Source organism: Montipora capricornis, chromosome 6 (genome assembly GCF_036669925.1).
Source record: "Montipora capricornis isolate CH-2021 chromosome 6, ASM3666992v2, whole genome shotgun sequence".
NCBI classification, from domain to species: Eukaryota; Metazoa; Cnidaria; class Anthozoa; order Scleractinia; family Acroporidae; genus Montipora; species Montipora capricornis.
Window position 1 is genome coordinate 49936692 of NC_090888.1, and position 16719 is coordinate 49953410.

The 16719-nt window shown below is 43.1% G+C and overlaps 1 protein-coding gene across 1 annotated transcript in view; it reads right to left on the reverse strand.

Annotated features, from left to right (window-relative positions):
* Positions 1 to 16719, reverse strand: part of LOC138054068 (tyrosine-protein kinase BTK-like) — a 164773-nt gene that overhangs the window by 127761 nt on the left and 20293 nt on the right. The window contains exon 5 of the mRNA XM_068900578.1: positions 10979 to 11107. Coding sequence (XP_068756679.1) covers positions 10979 to 11107 — 129 coding nt within the window. The remainder of the gene's footprint in view (positions 1 to 10978; positions 11108 to 16719) is intronic.

Sequence of the window (16719 nt, forward strand, 5' to 3'; positions counted from 1 at the left end):
CAGCTCACCAAGACAAAGAAAGACCAATTTAGCACTTCCCATAGTTCCTGTGAACGTGAGAGCCAATGGCCAGACAGGTTATATTACACGTAAGCTTTGCTTGATACAGGAAGCACCAAGACCTTTTGCTCTGAATCTTTGATTGAAATATCGTTCCCTAGCCACAGTTAACAGCAGTGAATCTGCAGATGTAGAGCTGGTTGCTTTGGAAGTAGTGGCAGCTAAGAGTGGAGCGGGAAAACTCAGTGTTATTCAGCTGCCAAAGGTATACGCGCTGTCCAATCTACCCACCAAGGAGGACTGTATTAGCTTGGATAGCGACGTCCGTGAGTGGCCTCATCTCAAGGATCTTCGCCTACCCAAAGTTGACAAGTCAGATGTTACCATTTTGATTGGCCAAGATGTCCCTGAAGTCTCTTTGGCCCCTGGAGCATTGAAAATGGTGGGAAGGACAACCTCATGCCACCAGGACTCGCTTCGGGTGCTCTCTTAACGGCCCAGTGGAATCTGAGTCCTTCGTTGAAGAGTCTGCATTCTCCAACTGTGCTCATGCTGATGAGAGACCCGAAATACAAGTGGAGCACTTTTTGAAACTTGAGACAAGTGAAACCTTAGCTAAAAGTTTGCCGCAGTTTTCAGTTGATGACAAGAACGCTTTTGATGTATGGGAACAGTCAATTAAGCTAGTCAATGGAAATCAGCAAATGGATATGCCCTTCAAGTCCAAGGACCTTAATTTACTTGACAATCGAGTTATCGGCTTCGGTCGTTAACCAGTCGCTTCCTGAGAGATCCTGAGCTGCATGTCAAAACCAAAGTGGGATTCAATAACTCCTTGATAACGGTTACGCAGGAAGGCTGCCTGAGAAGGAGATAGCTGCGATGCCTGGACAGACCTGGGCACCTGCCCCACCACAACGTTGTCAGTGAAAACAAGGCAGAGAAGCTACGAATTGTATTTAACTGTGCGTTAACTGTTGATGGCTCCTCCCTGAACAAAGAAGTATTGCAAGGCCCTGACTTCACAAACAACCTCGCCAGGGTTCTACTTCAGTTTAGAGAAGCTCCAGTGGCAGTGATGGGAGAAATCGAAGGGATGTTCCCTCTAGTGCGGGTATGTCCAAAGGACCGGGATTGGAAGTGAGGTTGAGTTCTACAGGATGTGTAGGCATCTATTTGGAGGTGTATGGACTCCGAGTTGTGCTAGTTTCACCCTGAGACGTGCGGTGGCAGATCATAAAATAGAATTTCCTGAAGAGACTATACGAACAGTCCTGGAGAATTTCTATTCTGATGATGTGATAGTTAGCTCCCAGACCCCAAACGGGTGTAATTCCCCCATAGGCCCTTGTGGTCAAAAAATAAAACGAAAAGCACATGGTTAAAATGTTTGTAGATTTGATTGTTTTGCTCGCCGTTTCGCGAAGGTAAAACCGGCTCTTCTAAGCTCTATCGAGGTCGAGAGTTACAAAATTGGTGGTCCGTGAGAGGCAGTTCCGGCGATAGATGCGAAGGAGCTCCTGGTTTTACGTGGGAATGTCACCAGATGTCACCGAGTAAGCTTGTTGGTTTCCATCGAGTGGACTTTGCAGCATTGACAACACGTCCCGTTCGGATGGCTAACTGTTTGGGAATTAATTTCAAAGCGGCAAACTGAGAGTGACTTTGGCATTTTCGAGGTAAGAGTCCTAAAGTCTGTAAGTTTGAGTGGATTATTGCGACGAGATTTACTGTGGAAGACTGAGTTGATTCAAACGCGATAATTAGAAATTCAAGATGGCGGAGGAGCTTCAATTACGAATTCACACTGAACTCTGTAAAGCAACCGTCGAAAGTACAACATTAGTGGCAAAACAATTAAAAATAAGTGACTCCGAGGTAAAAGACAAAGGGAAATTCTCGATTATCAATAAAATTGGAAATGTTATTGAAGAGCAATTAACTGGATTGGCCGATGAGGACAAAGTTGGCTTTCTTCAGCCTATTGCCGAAATTTTAACTGATTTGCCGCCACCTCTTGAGGAACTTGATAAAAACAAGAGCGAGTTACTTATTCTAAAGAAAGAGATTGAAGCGCTTAAACTTATGCATGAGCAGATATCCAAGGAGGTTGGGGTCAAAGAGGGTATTACCCAGGTTAAACAAGAGCAGGTTAATTTACAGTCAGGTGATGGTGTGTCCCCCTTCCAGTCCCTCATTGAGTCCACAAGTGTACTTAGACGTCAGTTCAAGATAGTAGGCCAGATTGGAGACCCAGATCAAAAGGATAAGTTGAATTACAACTCATTACGGAGACAGATTGATACAGGTGTTGAGCAAAAGTACAAGGAGCATGAGATTGTGGATGGGGTTATTCGCGCCATCAGCCCAGGGCTTGTTTTAAGAAGTTATCTAGAATCCTTTACGACCTTGTCTCTTGAGCGTCTCAAGAAAATCCTTCGTAGCCATCATGGGGTTATGAACACTACGGAACTGTACCAAAGTTTAGCGTCTATTTGCCAAAGTGGGAAAGAAACACCACAAGCATTCCTAATGAGAGCCCTTGACTTAAGGCAAAAGAAACTCCTTGCAAGCCAAGAAGGAAAAGACTCCTTGAAGTATTCAGCAACTCTTTCGTAGAACCGTTGAGACTGGGCTACAAGATGAGAGTATCAGAGTCAAACTTCGGCCTTACTTGGCCAACCCACTGGATGAAGATGAAGAACTCATTCACCAGGTGAATGTTGCCGTTTCATCTGAAGAGGAACGGAAAAACTGAAGAGCCAGACCAAAACTAAGCCAGCCTATGTGACGCAGATTGGTCAAGAGGCAGAGTCACCAGAAGTACCTTCTAGTAAAGTCCCCACCGTGAAGAAGGATCCTAACCTACCAAACCGGGCAAAAACAGAACTTCAAGAACTCAAGGCTGAGGTGGAAGCATTGAAGACGGAGGTTAAGAGTAGATCAGAAGCGAACGCCCAACCAGTCCGACAGGGAGGAAACAGTTGGAGTTATGGAAGGGGTTGGGAACGACGGGAAGCAAGACCCCGACCATCCAAATGCCAGTCCTGCTTTGAGAAAGGGGAAGAACGGTGTAACCACTGTTTTAAATGTGGGAGCAATAGCCACTATGCCATTGGTTGCCGACAGGGTCAGTCACCAGGACAGAGATCGCTAAACGAGAGACCAGAAGTAGCCGAGCCCCCACATGTGTCCCACCAATGTAACTGCTGCGCCAAAACCGAAACGCAAGTCCCTTATCAACGCTGTTCCCAGTGCCAGGCAGTGTGGTATTGCTCTAAAAGATGCCAGAAAGAACAGTGGTCCGCCCATAAGACGATTTGTCAAGCAATTAAGGAGCTGTCACAAAGAGAGAATCAAGTAATCCTTGAAACCGCATTTATCAGCCACCTGACACCCACACAGCATGCAAAAGTTGTCAATCTAGTTGGAAGAAAATGTACAGTTAAGTGTTTACTTGATGACAATGAAGTTACTGCCTTATGGGACACTGGTGCCCAGGTCTCGATAATGACAAGAGGCATGCTGGAGGAAAAACTTCCAGGAACAGTGTTGAGGCATATATCAGAACTGATCAGTGTAGGACTTGACCTAACCGCAGCTTATGGAACCAAGATTCCTTTCATTGGATGGGCTGACGTGAGGGTGCGACTTCCTTCATCGGCGGAGGAGGTGCGAGACGTGCATGTTCCATTTCTGATTACAGTTGATCGGCTAGAAATGCCAATATTGGGCTACAATGTCATTGAAGAATTAGTAAAGATGTCTACTCAAGAAGGAGAGTCTACATCAGGCCTCAACATTTTAAGTGCTTTCAAAAAGGATTCGCAGATAGTGATGAGAGGCAGCTGGAAACTTTGATTAACTTGATTCAAGCCCCAAGTGATGATTACCTTTGCACTGTCCGAACTTCAAAGAGAGACATCATCATCCCGAGGGGCCAGATTGTTAATGTTTCATGCAGGGCAAATACTGGGCCTGTGTCAGCAACGATACCAGTTCTGTTCGAACCTGATGAAATGGCTCAATGGCCAACCGGTCTCCAGATTTATGAAACGCTAAAGACTGTTAAGAAGGGATCTGTGTCACGAATTGATATTGAAGTCCATAATACAAGTCAACATGACATTACACTTCCCAACCGCACCCCACTGGGAAGATTGCAGTTAGTTAAGTCTGTTACACCCATGGAAGCCCGATTAGCCAAAGAGAAGGGGCCCGAAACTTGTCGTAAAGACGACTCATGTACCCCTACTGGAGAAGACGATGAAGGACTTTGCAAGGAGCCAAATAATGCTGTGCCTGAGGTTGACATGACTAGTCTGACAACAGAACAAAAGGAAGTAGTACAACGGATGTTGAAAGAAGAAGCCGCCTCATTCGCAACAAATGAAGATGATATAGGGTGCATGGAAGGTCTTCAGATGGATATTGAATTGTCAGACAGTACACCCGTTCAGCGGAATTACGTGTCAATCCCACGGCCCCTTTATCAAGAAGTGAAGAGCTACATCGAAGACCTAATGAACAAACGGTTCATCACCAAATCACGATCATCTTATTCGTCGCCAGTAGTGTGTGTTAGGAAGAAGGATGGCACTCTTCGACTGTGTGTGGACTATCGCGAATTAAACCGTCGTACCGTTCCTGACAGACACCCCATTCCAAGAATACAAGAAACCCTGGATAGCTTAGGTGGTAATTCGTGGTTTAGCGTCCTAGATCAGGGCAAGGCTTACCATCAGGGCTTCATAGCACCAAAAAGCCGACCATACACCGCGTTCATCACACCGTGGGGTTTATATGAATGGGTTCGTATACCCTTCGGGTTGACAAATGCGCCCGCAAATTTTCAACGATACATGGAACATTGCCTTGGCGAATTGAGGGATGAAATAGCCATTCCCTATTTAGATGATGTCATCGTTTTTAGCCAGTCCTTCGAGGAACACGTGGAACACATGCGAAAAGTACTCAAGCGCCTCCGGCAGCAAGGTATCAAACTCAAGCCGTCCAAATGTAAACTGTTTCGAAGAGAAGTTTGTTTCCTGGGACGTATTGTTTCGAAAGATGGATATAGAGTGGATCCCAGCGGAATAACTGCTGTGACTACCCTTGCAGAAAAGAAACCAAGGACTGTCGGGGAAGTGAGACAGTTAATTGGATTTCTGAGTTACTATGGTCGTTATATTCCCAATTTTGCCTGTCTCGCCAAGCCCTTGTATGGACTGTTAAACACACCAAAGCCTGAAAGTACACCCAAGCATACTGTGAGGAGGGCCTCCGACAAAAGGAATGAACTATAACCTTCATGCCGGAAAACTCGAATTTCTGGCCTTGAAATGGGCAGTGTCGGACCAATTCCGGGATTATCTATATTATGCACCCGAATTCACAGTGTATACCCATAACAATCCGCTGACATATATACTGACTTCCGCAAAGCTGAATGCGACCAGCTTACGCTTGGTTGGCGAACTAGCAGATTTCAGGTTCCAAGTGAAATACCGTCCAGGCAAGTCCAATAGTGATGCTGACACGCTGTCACGAATGCCTCTGAACATTGAAGATTACATGACCATGTGCAGTGAAAGAAGCAGCTGAGAGGTCGTACAGGCAACTATCTGTTCCGTGCAGTTTCAAAGTCGAGGTGACTTTCCGTGGCTAACAGCTTTAACTCATTCGATTACAGCCCTAGACGATGACAACATTATTACAACAGACCAGCAAATTGACCTTAAGCAAGCGCAAGAATTAGATCCAGTGATTAGCAGTGTTATGCACTTCATACAGTCAGGGAAGAGACCTTCAGTCAGAGAAAGTAAAGCTGAATCCAGGGACGTACAGCGGCTGCTGTTCGAGTGGAGGAAACTGATCCTAGGAAACGACAATGTATTGTACCGTAAAACAAGCACAAACGAACAGGTTGTATTACCTCGGAAACTTCGTAAGATTATTCTTAAAGAACTCCATGAGGACATGGGCCACTTGGGTGCTGAAAGAGTGTTTGATTTGACAAAAGCAAGATTTTACTGGCCACACATGAAAAACGATATCACACACTTTGTTACCAAAGTATGCAGATGCATCAAACAAAAACCACCTGTGATCAAGCAGCGAGAGCCACTTAACCCAATTGTCACCACAGCGCCCTTTCAAATGGTCTCACTGGATTTCCTCCATGTTGAAGCAAGCGCAGGAGGCTATCAGTACATCTTGGTAGTGATGGATCACTTCACCCGGTATGCTCAAGTTTACGCAACCAAAGATAAGTCTGCAAGAATGCAGCAGAGAGGGTATACAACGATTTCATCTTGCGTTTTGGAGTCCCTGAGACAATCCACCATGATCAAGGCGGTGAATTTGAGAACAAACTGTTTTACAATCTGGATAAACTTCTTGGAACTCGTCATTCAAGAACTACGCCGTACCACCCCCAGGGGAATGGTCAGGTTGAACGTTTCAACAGGACATTACTTTCGATGCTCCGGACTCTACCAGAAAAGCACAAGTCAAGGTGGCGTGATCACCTGAGCAAAGTGGTACATGCATATAATTGCACGAAGAATGACTCGACAGGTTACGCCCCATTTTTCCTTCTATTTGGCAGACCCCCGCGTCTCCCTGTTGACCTGATGTTTAACCTTAAACCACCCACTGGATTCAGTTCCTACCCAGAGTATGTTAGAAAGTGGCGAAATGCTATGTCGGAAGCTTACAAGATAGCTTCAGAAACTGCCCAGCGGAATGCTCAGCGGGGAAAGAAACAGTATGACAAGAAGGTACGACACATCGTGCTTATGCCTGGAGACAGAGTGCTTGTTCGAAACCTGAGTGAGCGAGGCGGACCAGGAAAACTGAGGTCATACTGGGAAAACGAGGTGCACATAGTTGTGGAGCAAAAGGGCAATGGCATGCCAGTCTACGAAGTCCGACCAGAATCGGGAGCCAAGCCATCCAGAGTACTACACCGCAACTTACTGCTACCATGTACTTACTTACCTGTGGTCGAATCCAATCTACCAGTTTCTCAAACCTCCCGAAGTGGTCGTAGACAACGTAAGCGGATGCATGTGCCAAAGGACAAGCAGTTTGCCCAAGACTCGTTCACGGCTAGCCAAGACGAAGACAACAGCAATGAAGATATCCCATCACTTGTACCAAGTCAACTGCAACCGTGTGTCCGGCCCGGTAATAGTGCGCACCCTTCCGAAGAATTGCGGGTCAACCAAGACTCTCCAGTTATTGGCAACAACTATCACTGTGAACAGGAGGATGTCCCAGAGCCACCTAATGATGATGCACCAACCGAGAGTGTCCATGTGACGTTTGAGGCAGCCAATGAGTCAGAGCCATCCAGCGTCCTGGAAACCAATGAGTCTGAGGAACGACGTCCACAAAGGCTTCGGAGAGGCCCTGTCCGTCTGACATACGATGTTCCAGGCCAGCCCGGGTACTACCCTGCCGTAACTACTAACATACATTCTGTTTCAGGGTCCACATACCCAGCTCCTGTATCCTTCGGGTTGACACCTCCCTATCTACCGTCATGTCATTGGCCGCAGTATGGACTACCCATCCAACCCATGTATTATTTCTGTGCTTAAATAAACCTTGACGAGGTGCGCACCAGGAATACAAGGATATGACTAATATGTTTGTTTTAAACTTAAAAAATTTGACCAAGTGAACATGTTTTATATTAACAAACGAGCACTAGGCTCTTAAGGATCTATTCTTTCAAAACCAAGAGGCAATAACCGTTACCGCCGAGTAAAAACATTGAAACTAGTCGCATAAAGGACACTGTGGACCTGCGCAACCCACAGATGTAGACCTACGTATGCCAGTCAAGTTTGAAAATCAGCATGTTGTAAACAGAGGTTCAAATGTTGATGAATATGTTTTTTTTAAGGGGGGAGAGTGTGATAGTTAGCTCCCGGACCACAAACGGGTGTAGTTCCCCCATAGGCCCTTGTGGTCAGAAAATAAAACGAAAAGCACATGGTTAAATGTTTGTAGATTTGATTGTTTTGCTCGCCGTTTCGCGAAGGTAAAACCGGCTCTTCTAAGCTCTATCGAGGTCGAGAGTTACAATGACTGTCTGAAGCCCATTGCTACTACAGAAGGGACCATTAACATTGTACGCAGTTTATGCTAGTTGCTTGCGCTTGAAGGGTTTCGACTGACAAAATGGGTCAGTAATTAGCGAAGGGTACTAGAAGCAGTTGCTGTAGAAGAAAGCACAAAGAGGGCCAAGGTCCTTGTTCTTGACCGTAGTTCTCTGCCTGTTGAAGATCTGAGAAAGCAAGCATTAGGGATCCACTGGAACACGGATACCGATCAATTTGGCGACCAGATCAAGAGAAAGCAGAGGGAGTTTATCCACTGATTCAAGAGAATCAAGTGCGGTGGAGTAGGTGGCTGGACGAGCTTCCTCTATTGGGTCAGTTCAAGGTTGAACGTTGCTTGATGCCTACGGATTTCGGAAGGCCGGTGAAATATGAGCTGCATCACTTCTGTGACGCTTCCCTGTCAGCTTATGGTTCTGTTTCCTATCTCCGTGCAGTGAATGCTGAGGGAAAAATTCATTGTGCCCTGTTGTTATTAGGAAAGTCGAGGTTGGCCCCGATCAGGCAGATGACAGTATACCAAGACTTGAACTGTGTGCCGCTGTGATTGCTGTGTGAATGGGTCCAATGTTGTCCCGTTGGAGATTCAAGACTCGGTAATCTGGACTGATAGTATGATTTTCCTTCAGGATATTTGCAGTCACAGTAAGAGGTTCCAAACCTTTGTAGCGAATCGGTTGTCTGGCATTCATGATGGGTCAATACCAAAACAGTGGAGGAAGGTTGGTACTAAGGAAATCCTACTGATGATGTCTCCAGAGGTTTGAGTGGGTTTGAAATGGTTTCAAGCGATGGTTGGAAGCGAGGTCCTAAATTCCTATGGAAGGAGGAACCTGTTTGGCCTACCAATCCAGCTGACCCGAGATTGCATCTGATGACAAGTAATTGCAGAATCAAATTAAGCGTTGCCTTGCAGATGTGCAACGTGGTGAAGAGGATGTGAGAAGATGCAGCATGCCTGAGGTTGAGGAGGAACTCAATTCAGAAGACCAATACAAGGATTTATAGAGAGCTACTTTTTCTGGCATTTTACAGCGCTAGAAAGACTAGACACTTAAATAAAGCTCCTTCCTTTTCTTTTCCTTTTTAAATTTGTGGATCAAAGTACAATTTTGAGAGAAAATCACTACTCTTAATTTCTCTAGCCCAGTCAATGTTGTAACTGAGCATTTCTGTGTACGTGACAATATTTTTATACGGAATAAGGGACCGTTCATTTTTTATGAGAGAGGAGGGAGGGGGGGGGGGGGCACTCGAAAAAAATTGGCTGGAAAGGGGGGGCACCAGCCGAAAAAACTTAAGGAAAGGGGGAGGGGATTCGGAGGAAAAAATTAGATTAAAATAGGATAAGAGATGTTAAAAAATTGAAGAAAATTTGTGCTCTTTTATTTATAACAAATATGCTAAAACAGTTCCAGGGTAACAAGAAAACTTCTCAACAGCTTTTTTATTTTGACAGTGAACGTACCATAATAACAGTCTTGAATAGTAACAACTTTCTTTTCATTTATCATTGGGCTTATTTGTGCGAAGATGCCGCCAAGCTAAAAAAGCTCCGTGTGCCAGAATTGAACAAATACTTAAAACATCAAGGCCTATTAAAACAGCATCAGAAGAGCAGCAAGAATGACAACTAGACAGCAGTGGTGAAAGCAGTGAGGGAGAAGAAACTGATGATGAGTACAAGAGTGATGGCCCTGACTCTGAAGATGACTCAAATGATGTCGTTCTTGCTTTTATCGCCTCAGAAAAGGAATATGCAGAGGAGCGGCCAGCTACAACACGCTCAGGACGAGCAGTAACAAGGAGAGCTGAGATTGACTTTTCATTCTTTTGAGTGAGGATTTGTTAAAAGCAGTTTTCTAGCTTTCAGGTTTCTTTCGATAAATTACGTGAAATGTAACAAAACGAAATTTTAATGCAGTAACTTTTTTAATGCCATGTGTATTTTTTTTATCCAAGGGGGAGGGGGAGAGGGGGGGGGCTTCCAAAAAAATTACTCTGATGAGGTGTGGGGGGCATGCGAAAAAAATCGGAAATTGGGAGAGGGAAAGTCATGCAATTTTCAAATTACACTCCCCGAAAACTTTGCCTGGTGGGTTAAAGTCATTATCTGTCAGTTTCAGTCTATGCAAAGATTTCAGTATTTGCCCTTGTAACTGTGAATATGCTCATTCTAAGCACATCTAGTTAAAAGGTCTGTAAGAAAATCGTGGCCAACGTTAAACGTGAACCCTTTCTGGACCCCAGGATTAAATGGGATCACTTTGACACTTTAGCCACTGGACAGTCTGGTATACATTGTAAAATTAAGGAAACCTTGTTGATTCGCGAGTTTAAGCCAGCGCTTAATGAAAATGTTGGCAGTGGGAAACTTCTTCTCTACTAGCCATTTATATTTTTTCAAGCAGATTTAACTAGGTCTGTTTATGTTCATTGCCATTACTTTCCTTATTTTGTATTAGTCTTCATGTTTAAATTCAATTATACTTTAGGTAACCGTTATTTCTGAAGATGTATGTTGGAGCATACGAAACGTTAAGTTCATAAAAAGTTTTACAACATGCGTTATCTCGTTCTTGTTATATTGAATAGTGACTTACCTACTAGATACGGTTATCTAGCCATTGAGAAACTGCAGCCTGACAGCCTGAGCCTAAAAGATGTCTACTGTGAGTCTGGCATCATCAACTCACTGTACCAGCAGGCATTAGCCATCAGTAACATTATTAGTCCACAGGCTCTGTTTTAGTCCTTTATGCATCAATTCACCATTTAAGCTTAAATACATGGACTGCTTATCAACACTCCTAAAAAAATTACAAGTGTTCACAGTTTTATCAAACCTTGACGAATGATAACTCTTCTTCTGTTTTCGCGCTCCAGTCATCATTGGCTACCACAGTTTCGGCTGCGTTCGTTAATAATTTTTTCCTGGTTTCATTGTGAGGTACAGGCATAACAGCTTCTTGACTCTTTGAAAAGAAGTAAATGAGGGTAATTTAAATAATTAGAATAACAAGAGTAAAAAGCTGCATGCATCCATAAATAACTTTTGGCCAACAAACATTGAAGATGACATAATTATCACTGTACTGTATCATTGATTGCTATGAAAATGAAGATGAAGACAATTAAGTATATAGAGCTTTTCTACAAGTACCTTTGTATTCATTTGAATCTTAATTGAACCCATTAACTTAGACATAAAAAAAGGTTTTTGAATTAGTTTTTAAATGGACCGCAGGCCCCCCAGGAGAACAATAAGAAATAGAGGAGCGCACAGGTTTGAGATATATTTTGATGAGCTGACGAAGTGTGCGTTAGTCACACGAAACGCGTAGGATAAAATAAATCGTTTTACAACTCTTTGAGTTCGCAGACGTGCTGCTCGCTAGTTCAATCTTCAAAATTTAAAATTAAAAAATAAAGAAATGTTTGAAGTAAATTGATTGTTAGAAATATTGGAGTTTTTAATTAGAATTAACCTGTAAACTAATGACCAAGACTTAGGCCATGTCCGCACGTATCCGGAATTTTTTTTTTCCGCAAATACTGTTTTGCGGATACTAAAATTTACGCGTCCACACGCAGGGTATTCAAATCGTTTACAGCCGTCCACACGTATCCGATTGTCTCCGGAAATTTTCTGATTTGCTTTAGTGCCCAGTTCTTTTGTCGGAGAGAATCCTGAAATGAGCATGCGCATAATTGCGATTTGGCGTTATTTCTTCCGCGCCATAGCTACTGCAAGGTGTAACTAGTCGAAGCTTGTAGTTTATCACTCGAAAAAGTGTCTAAATCTTCTGGAAAAGTCAAGAAAAAGTATGCTAATACATATATATGGACCGATCATCATCAAAACATCATCTCAAAACATACTGTCGATCTCTTAAGTATTGGTTGTGTAAATTTATCACAGCTGCATTTATCTGAACTCATGATATCAAACTAGAAATCAGAGCAATTAACAAAGAAAACACAACGTTTCTGTACGCCATGTTTGTTTAATGCTCGTCGTGAAGACTGGATCCAAGAGAATGACGTAAGCGTATTCGCAAATTTCCGGATACGACCGTCCACACGTATACGTTTTCGTATTTGATAAAAAAATTTCCCCTCTGGAGAGCGTTTTCAAAAATTTCCGGATACGGCCAGAAAAAAACGCTGGATACGTGTGGACGCAAGCCGTATTCGTAAAAAAAAAATGGCGTTTTCACAAATTTCCGGATACGTGTGGACGGGGCCTTAGGGTCGATTATTACAACTTAGTTTAGACGATGTTTAACAAAACCGCGTTCTAAGCCATTTTCTGTTTTGCCAACAATCATATCTGAAAACTGTCTGCAGCTGATGGTAACAAGAAGGCTTGCATTCCAGACTAGACAACAATTTATCTACTTAAATATACCACTTATAAACAGATTTGGAGGTCCACTGATTTTCTTAATTAAACTTTGTTTAAATAACTGGCCCTTAGTGCCGGTTTTATTGCAACGATCCTCCAAATGAAGCATTCTGTAGATTCTTTCATATGTGTTGCACTCAGTTGTTTTCTGGCTAGGTGGGATAAAGGTACAGTTTATAGACTGCCAACAAAATTGAAAAAAAAAAAACAAGCATTCATGAAAGCAGCTTAACCCGTTGATTCCTGAACCAAAATCCTATCCGATGGCTTAAACACTTCGCACGAGAAAGCGCTACTTCATTTACATTACGAGGCAAGCATTGCATTGGAACCCACAGGGAAAACGAAAGAGGGGCCGTCCCAAGAATAGCTGGAGGAGGGATGCGGAAAAAGAGATGACGGTCCTCGGGAAGAACTGGAAGGAGCTGCAACAGTTGGCAGAAAAGAGACGTCTCTAGAGGCTTTTTTGTTGATGGCCCATGCTCCAACTTGGAGCCAAGGGCTTAACTAACTAACTATGAGCGTAGACTGGGTTGCCGGTGGAACGTGTTGCACAAAACCGAAGACACTGGGTTGGGTGTTATTGAACTGCAGCATTCCAGTTCAATTGAGAGGTCACGTAGACCATTTGAGTGGTCACCCAGACGTTGTGCCAGCAGTGGCCCTTTGGCTCACAAGTTGAATTATTTTGTAATGTCCTGTCCCGTTTTGAGGTCTTTTAAATTCAGTTCAAAGATAACAAGATGCTTTTTTGGGAATACCAAGTGGCGCAAAAGTAGGGTGATACATTTTGGACGAGGCAGTTTTTGTCTTCTGCGCATGGCGCGTAGTCACTATTGCCATAGTGATTGTTTTTCCGAAAATGAGTATGTAACAATAGAATACACTTCGGAGCCAATCCGCATACGAAGAGTACCAAAGTTCGGACTCTGCAAACAGTACGATGAATTGCAGATAGCTCGCGAAGACGAACGAAATGTTCGGGTGCCCCGTGTTCGCAGATGATGATCTGTGAAGAATACGGTTCTGAGGTGAGGTTTTAATTCTTACAACAGTTACTTCTCGTAGCTTGCGTATTTTGTTTCTAACCGACCAATTGAGCCCGTTTACGCGTTTAATGAAGCCGCCGTTTTCGAGATAAACAAAGCTTTGCAGTAGCACGTAATTGTCAAACTATAGATGGTTTCACAGTGAGGTCTTCTGAATTGTCATCTATAGGAGGTTGAAGATACCCGAAAAATAAATCTTTTTCCAAGTTTCCAGTTCCATGACGTCTTTCGTTTCGAAAATACAGTATTTCGAATTTCCTAATTGTCACCTTACAGAGCTTATCATGGTGACACCATGATACCAAGCTACAGTGGAAGTCCGTTAATACGGTCATTAACGGGCCGAAAAAATTTGGCCGTACTAACGGTGATCGTATTACCGGGGGTAGGGTGAAATTCATGACTAAGGGCCTTAATGACAAATATCGCATTTGCACCTCCAGAAAAACTTTTCTCTTTAATAAACAACAGGAATGTACGTACAGTAATTGTATACCGGTAAAATACTTGAAACTTCGCACAGTAGGTAAAACGCTTAAAAGTGTACTGTACGTTCTGAGCCTAAAATCAAAACAAGAACAGACCCAGCTTACTATGCTTCTAAAAAACGAAAGCCGCCGTAATTACCCTAACCGAAAGACTTAAGTATCAATCATGTTTTTGATGAAAGCACAAAGACTTAATCCCTTCGCGATTTGCCTTACTGGATGTTACAGTAGGGTCAAGATCATGTTTGTAATGAAAACAGGGAGGAGTGTTGCTGACAGTACCTTGTAAAGTAATCGGCTGCCTTCGATTACAGCGATAACTAACGAAGGTAAATGAAATTAGCATGTCATAGACGTTTGGCGCGAGTGGCCGAGTTAACGGAGTGAAATCATTATAGAGGACTCTACTGTTTGGGATTTAAAATTGTGGCCGTTGGCCGTATTAACGGGTAACCGCATTAACGAGGGTTTTCTATAAGAGAATGTATGGCCGTTAGGCGGGCTTACACTGTATTTGATTGAAAAAAATATCTATCCCTATGAATCTAAGCAGTTTGAGCCTTTCAAGCACATTAGGAGATGTGTTCATACATTTTATCTCATGAGCGAAAAGTAAGCGCTTTCAAGGCAAAGTAAAGTCCACTTTGATCCACCTACACAAGTAAAAGTTGTGTGATTTCAGGGCTTCGACAAAGAGCTCAGAAACTATGCACCGCACAGATCTGAGAATTGGAGGTGGTGTCTAAATTTGTTTCCCGCAACATTCCAAGTTATTGGCCTGTTTCATCGAACGTTTCGAATTTATTTATTTTTTGTTGCGTGACAGTGAAAATGATCTATCGCACGTAAATATTTCAATGGTCAAAAAACTATCGATATGAAAGGTGTGGTGAATCAATTCCCACAATTCAGCCGCCCCCATTCACATTACAGAATATATTCTACTTCTTTTCCCGTTGTACATGTCTGGAGTAGTCACATGCGGCTCTCGAGTGCCTATGTTTTAATTTGCCAAGTACGAAACAAAACAAGTAAATGTTTCTGTAGCCGGTTGCTCACTCATAACAACGCAGATAATGGTGAGATAATGTACCGGTGAAAATCGCTTAATGTTTACAATTGCAAATAAATTCAACAGGTGACATAGCTATAGGGGTAGTATGTCTTGGAACTGGTTGTTTACGTGGAAATTACTTGGGCGTTATGTCTATCTTTGCGGGATCTAGTATGTAGCGTGACATCAGATAAACTGGTTTCAATTGTAATTAATAAACGGTATCCATCTGCAAAGGTTCCAAATTAAGAGTGTTGTGAATAACGCGGCCGGTGACCTCCAGCTCTAGGTAACTAACAATAAAAAGAAAAAATAGACATCGGCGGATGACGTTCGTACAAAGAGCAGCTGAGGCAGAAAGAGACTAAGAAATCTCTGCCATTTATAACATACCGCTGCTGGAAGATCTGTACTGGCGATTTAGTCATGTTGTCAACAGGCAGGATTATAGTAAATATCTTATTGGGCTTTGAATCAGCAAACGAAATTAAACGAGTCACGCTCAAGCCCCAACGTAGAACCCATCATTTAGTCGCTGCACTGCACGTTATAAATTCAGATTTACATCGAATTCTGTTAGAAGTGAGGCTGTTTCAAGTCTCTCGCTATCTGTTTGTGTTTATTTTGCGAAGGGAGGTCAAATGTATTGCTCGGATGGGTGTATTACATTGCTTTTAGCCAATGTAATCACCGCCACCTAATTGTCCATTTGCTGCACAGAAAACTAAATTCTTCCCAGAATATAACTCGGATACCTTTCAGGTATTCCGAGAAACAACGCGCTCTTGAGTAAAACTCACTAATTTCTTCAGGAAATGTTTGTTTGTTTTTTTGGCTTTACGTTTGCACCCAATCGTATAGCAGAAGCCGGGAGTTAACAGTAAAAGGCAAGCCAAAAGACAGAAGGCGCATTATAGCCCTTGTGCAGCTTCTTCGCGAAGCAGGGGCTCCTGAGACCCCAAACTACCAAAGTGCAGAAGTGGACCAAACTACCGAAATGTATTTTTCATTGCCTGATCCGTTTATTTAGGAAAGTGGCAATACACGAAAAATTGTAACGGCAAAGTACACGGTAGCAACTGAATATTTTACGACAATTGCTGATAATCTCGCAATCTGATTCATTGTGGTATACAGCTATTTTGAGAAACGTTGTCGGAAATAGTGCACGCGACAATCCTGAAAGGTATTGTGGGTGATTTTAAGTGCAAATTTAAAAGAATCGTACGGGAGGCCACTGATATATGTTTGCGAGTGCTGAGGGAAAGTAACAAAAGTAGGTTCGACAGCTACAGTCGTTAGCAACAGTGTATTGATCATATCCCATATTACCTTTCGGGATTGTCGCGTGCACTTTATTCTTGACAAACTTTCTCGAAATAGCTGTAGACTCTTATCGATAATGGCAAGTTACCACGCTGCTCGCGTCAATGTGCCGCGCAATGCTTTTTTCAGCTCGCGCTCTGAAAAAAAAAGATTTCTTTGATGTTGATATTGTGGTAAAAAACAAATCGAGATGTGGTTTAGCGTGGTCTGTACTCTTATCGACAACGAGTAAGCGTCATTACAGTGGTCAAAATTTGTTGTG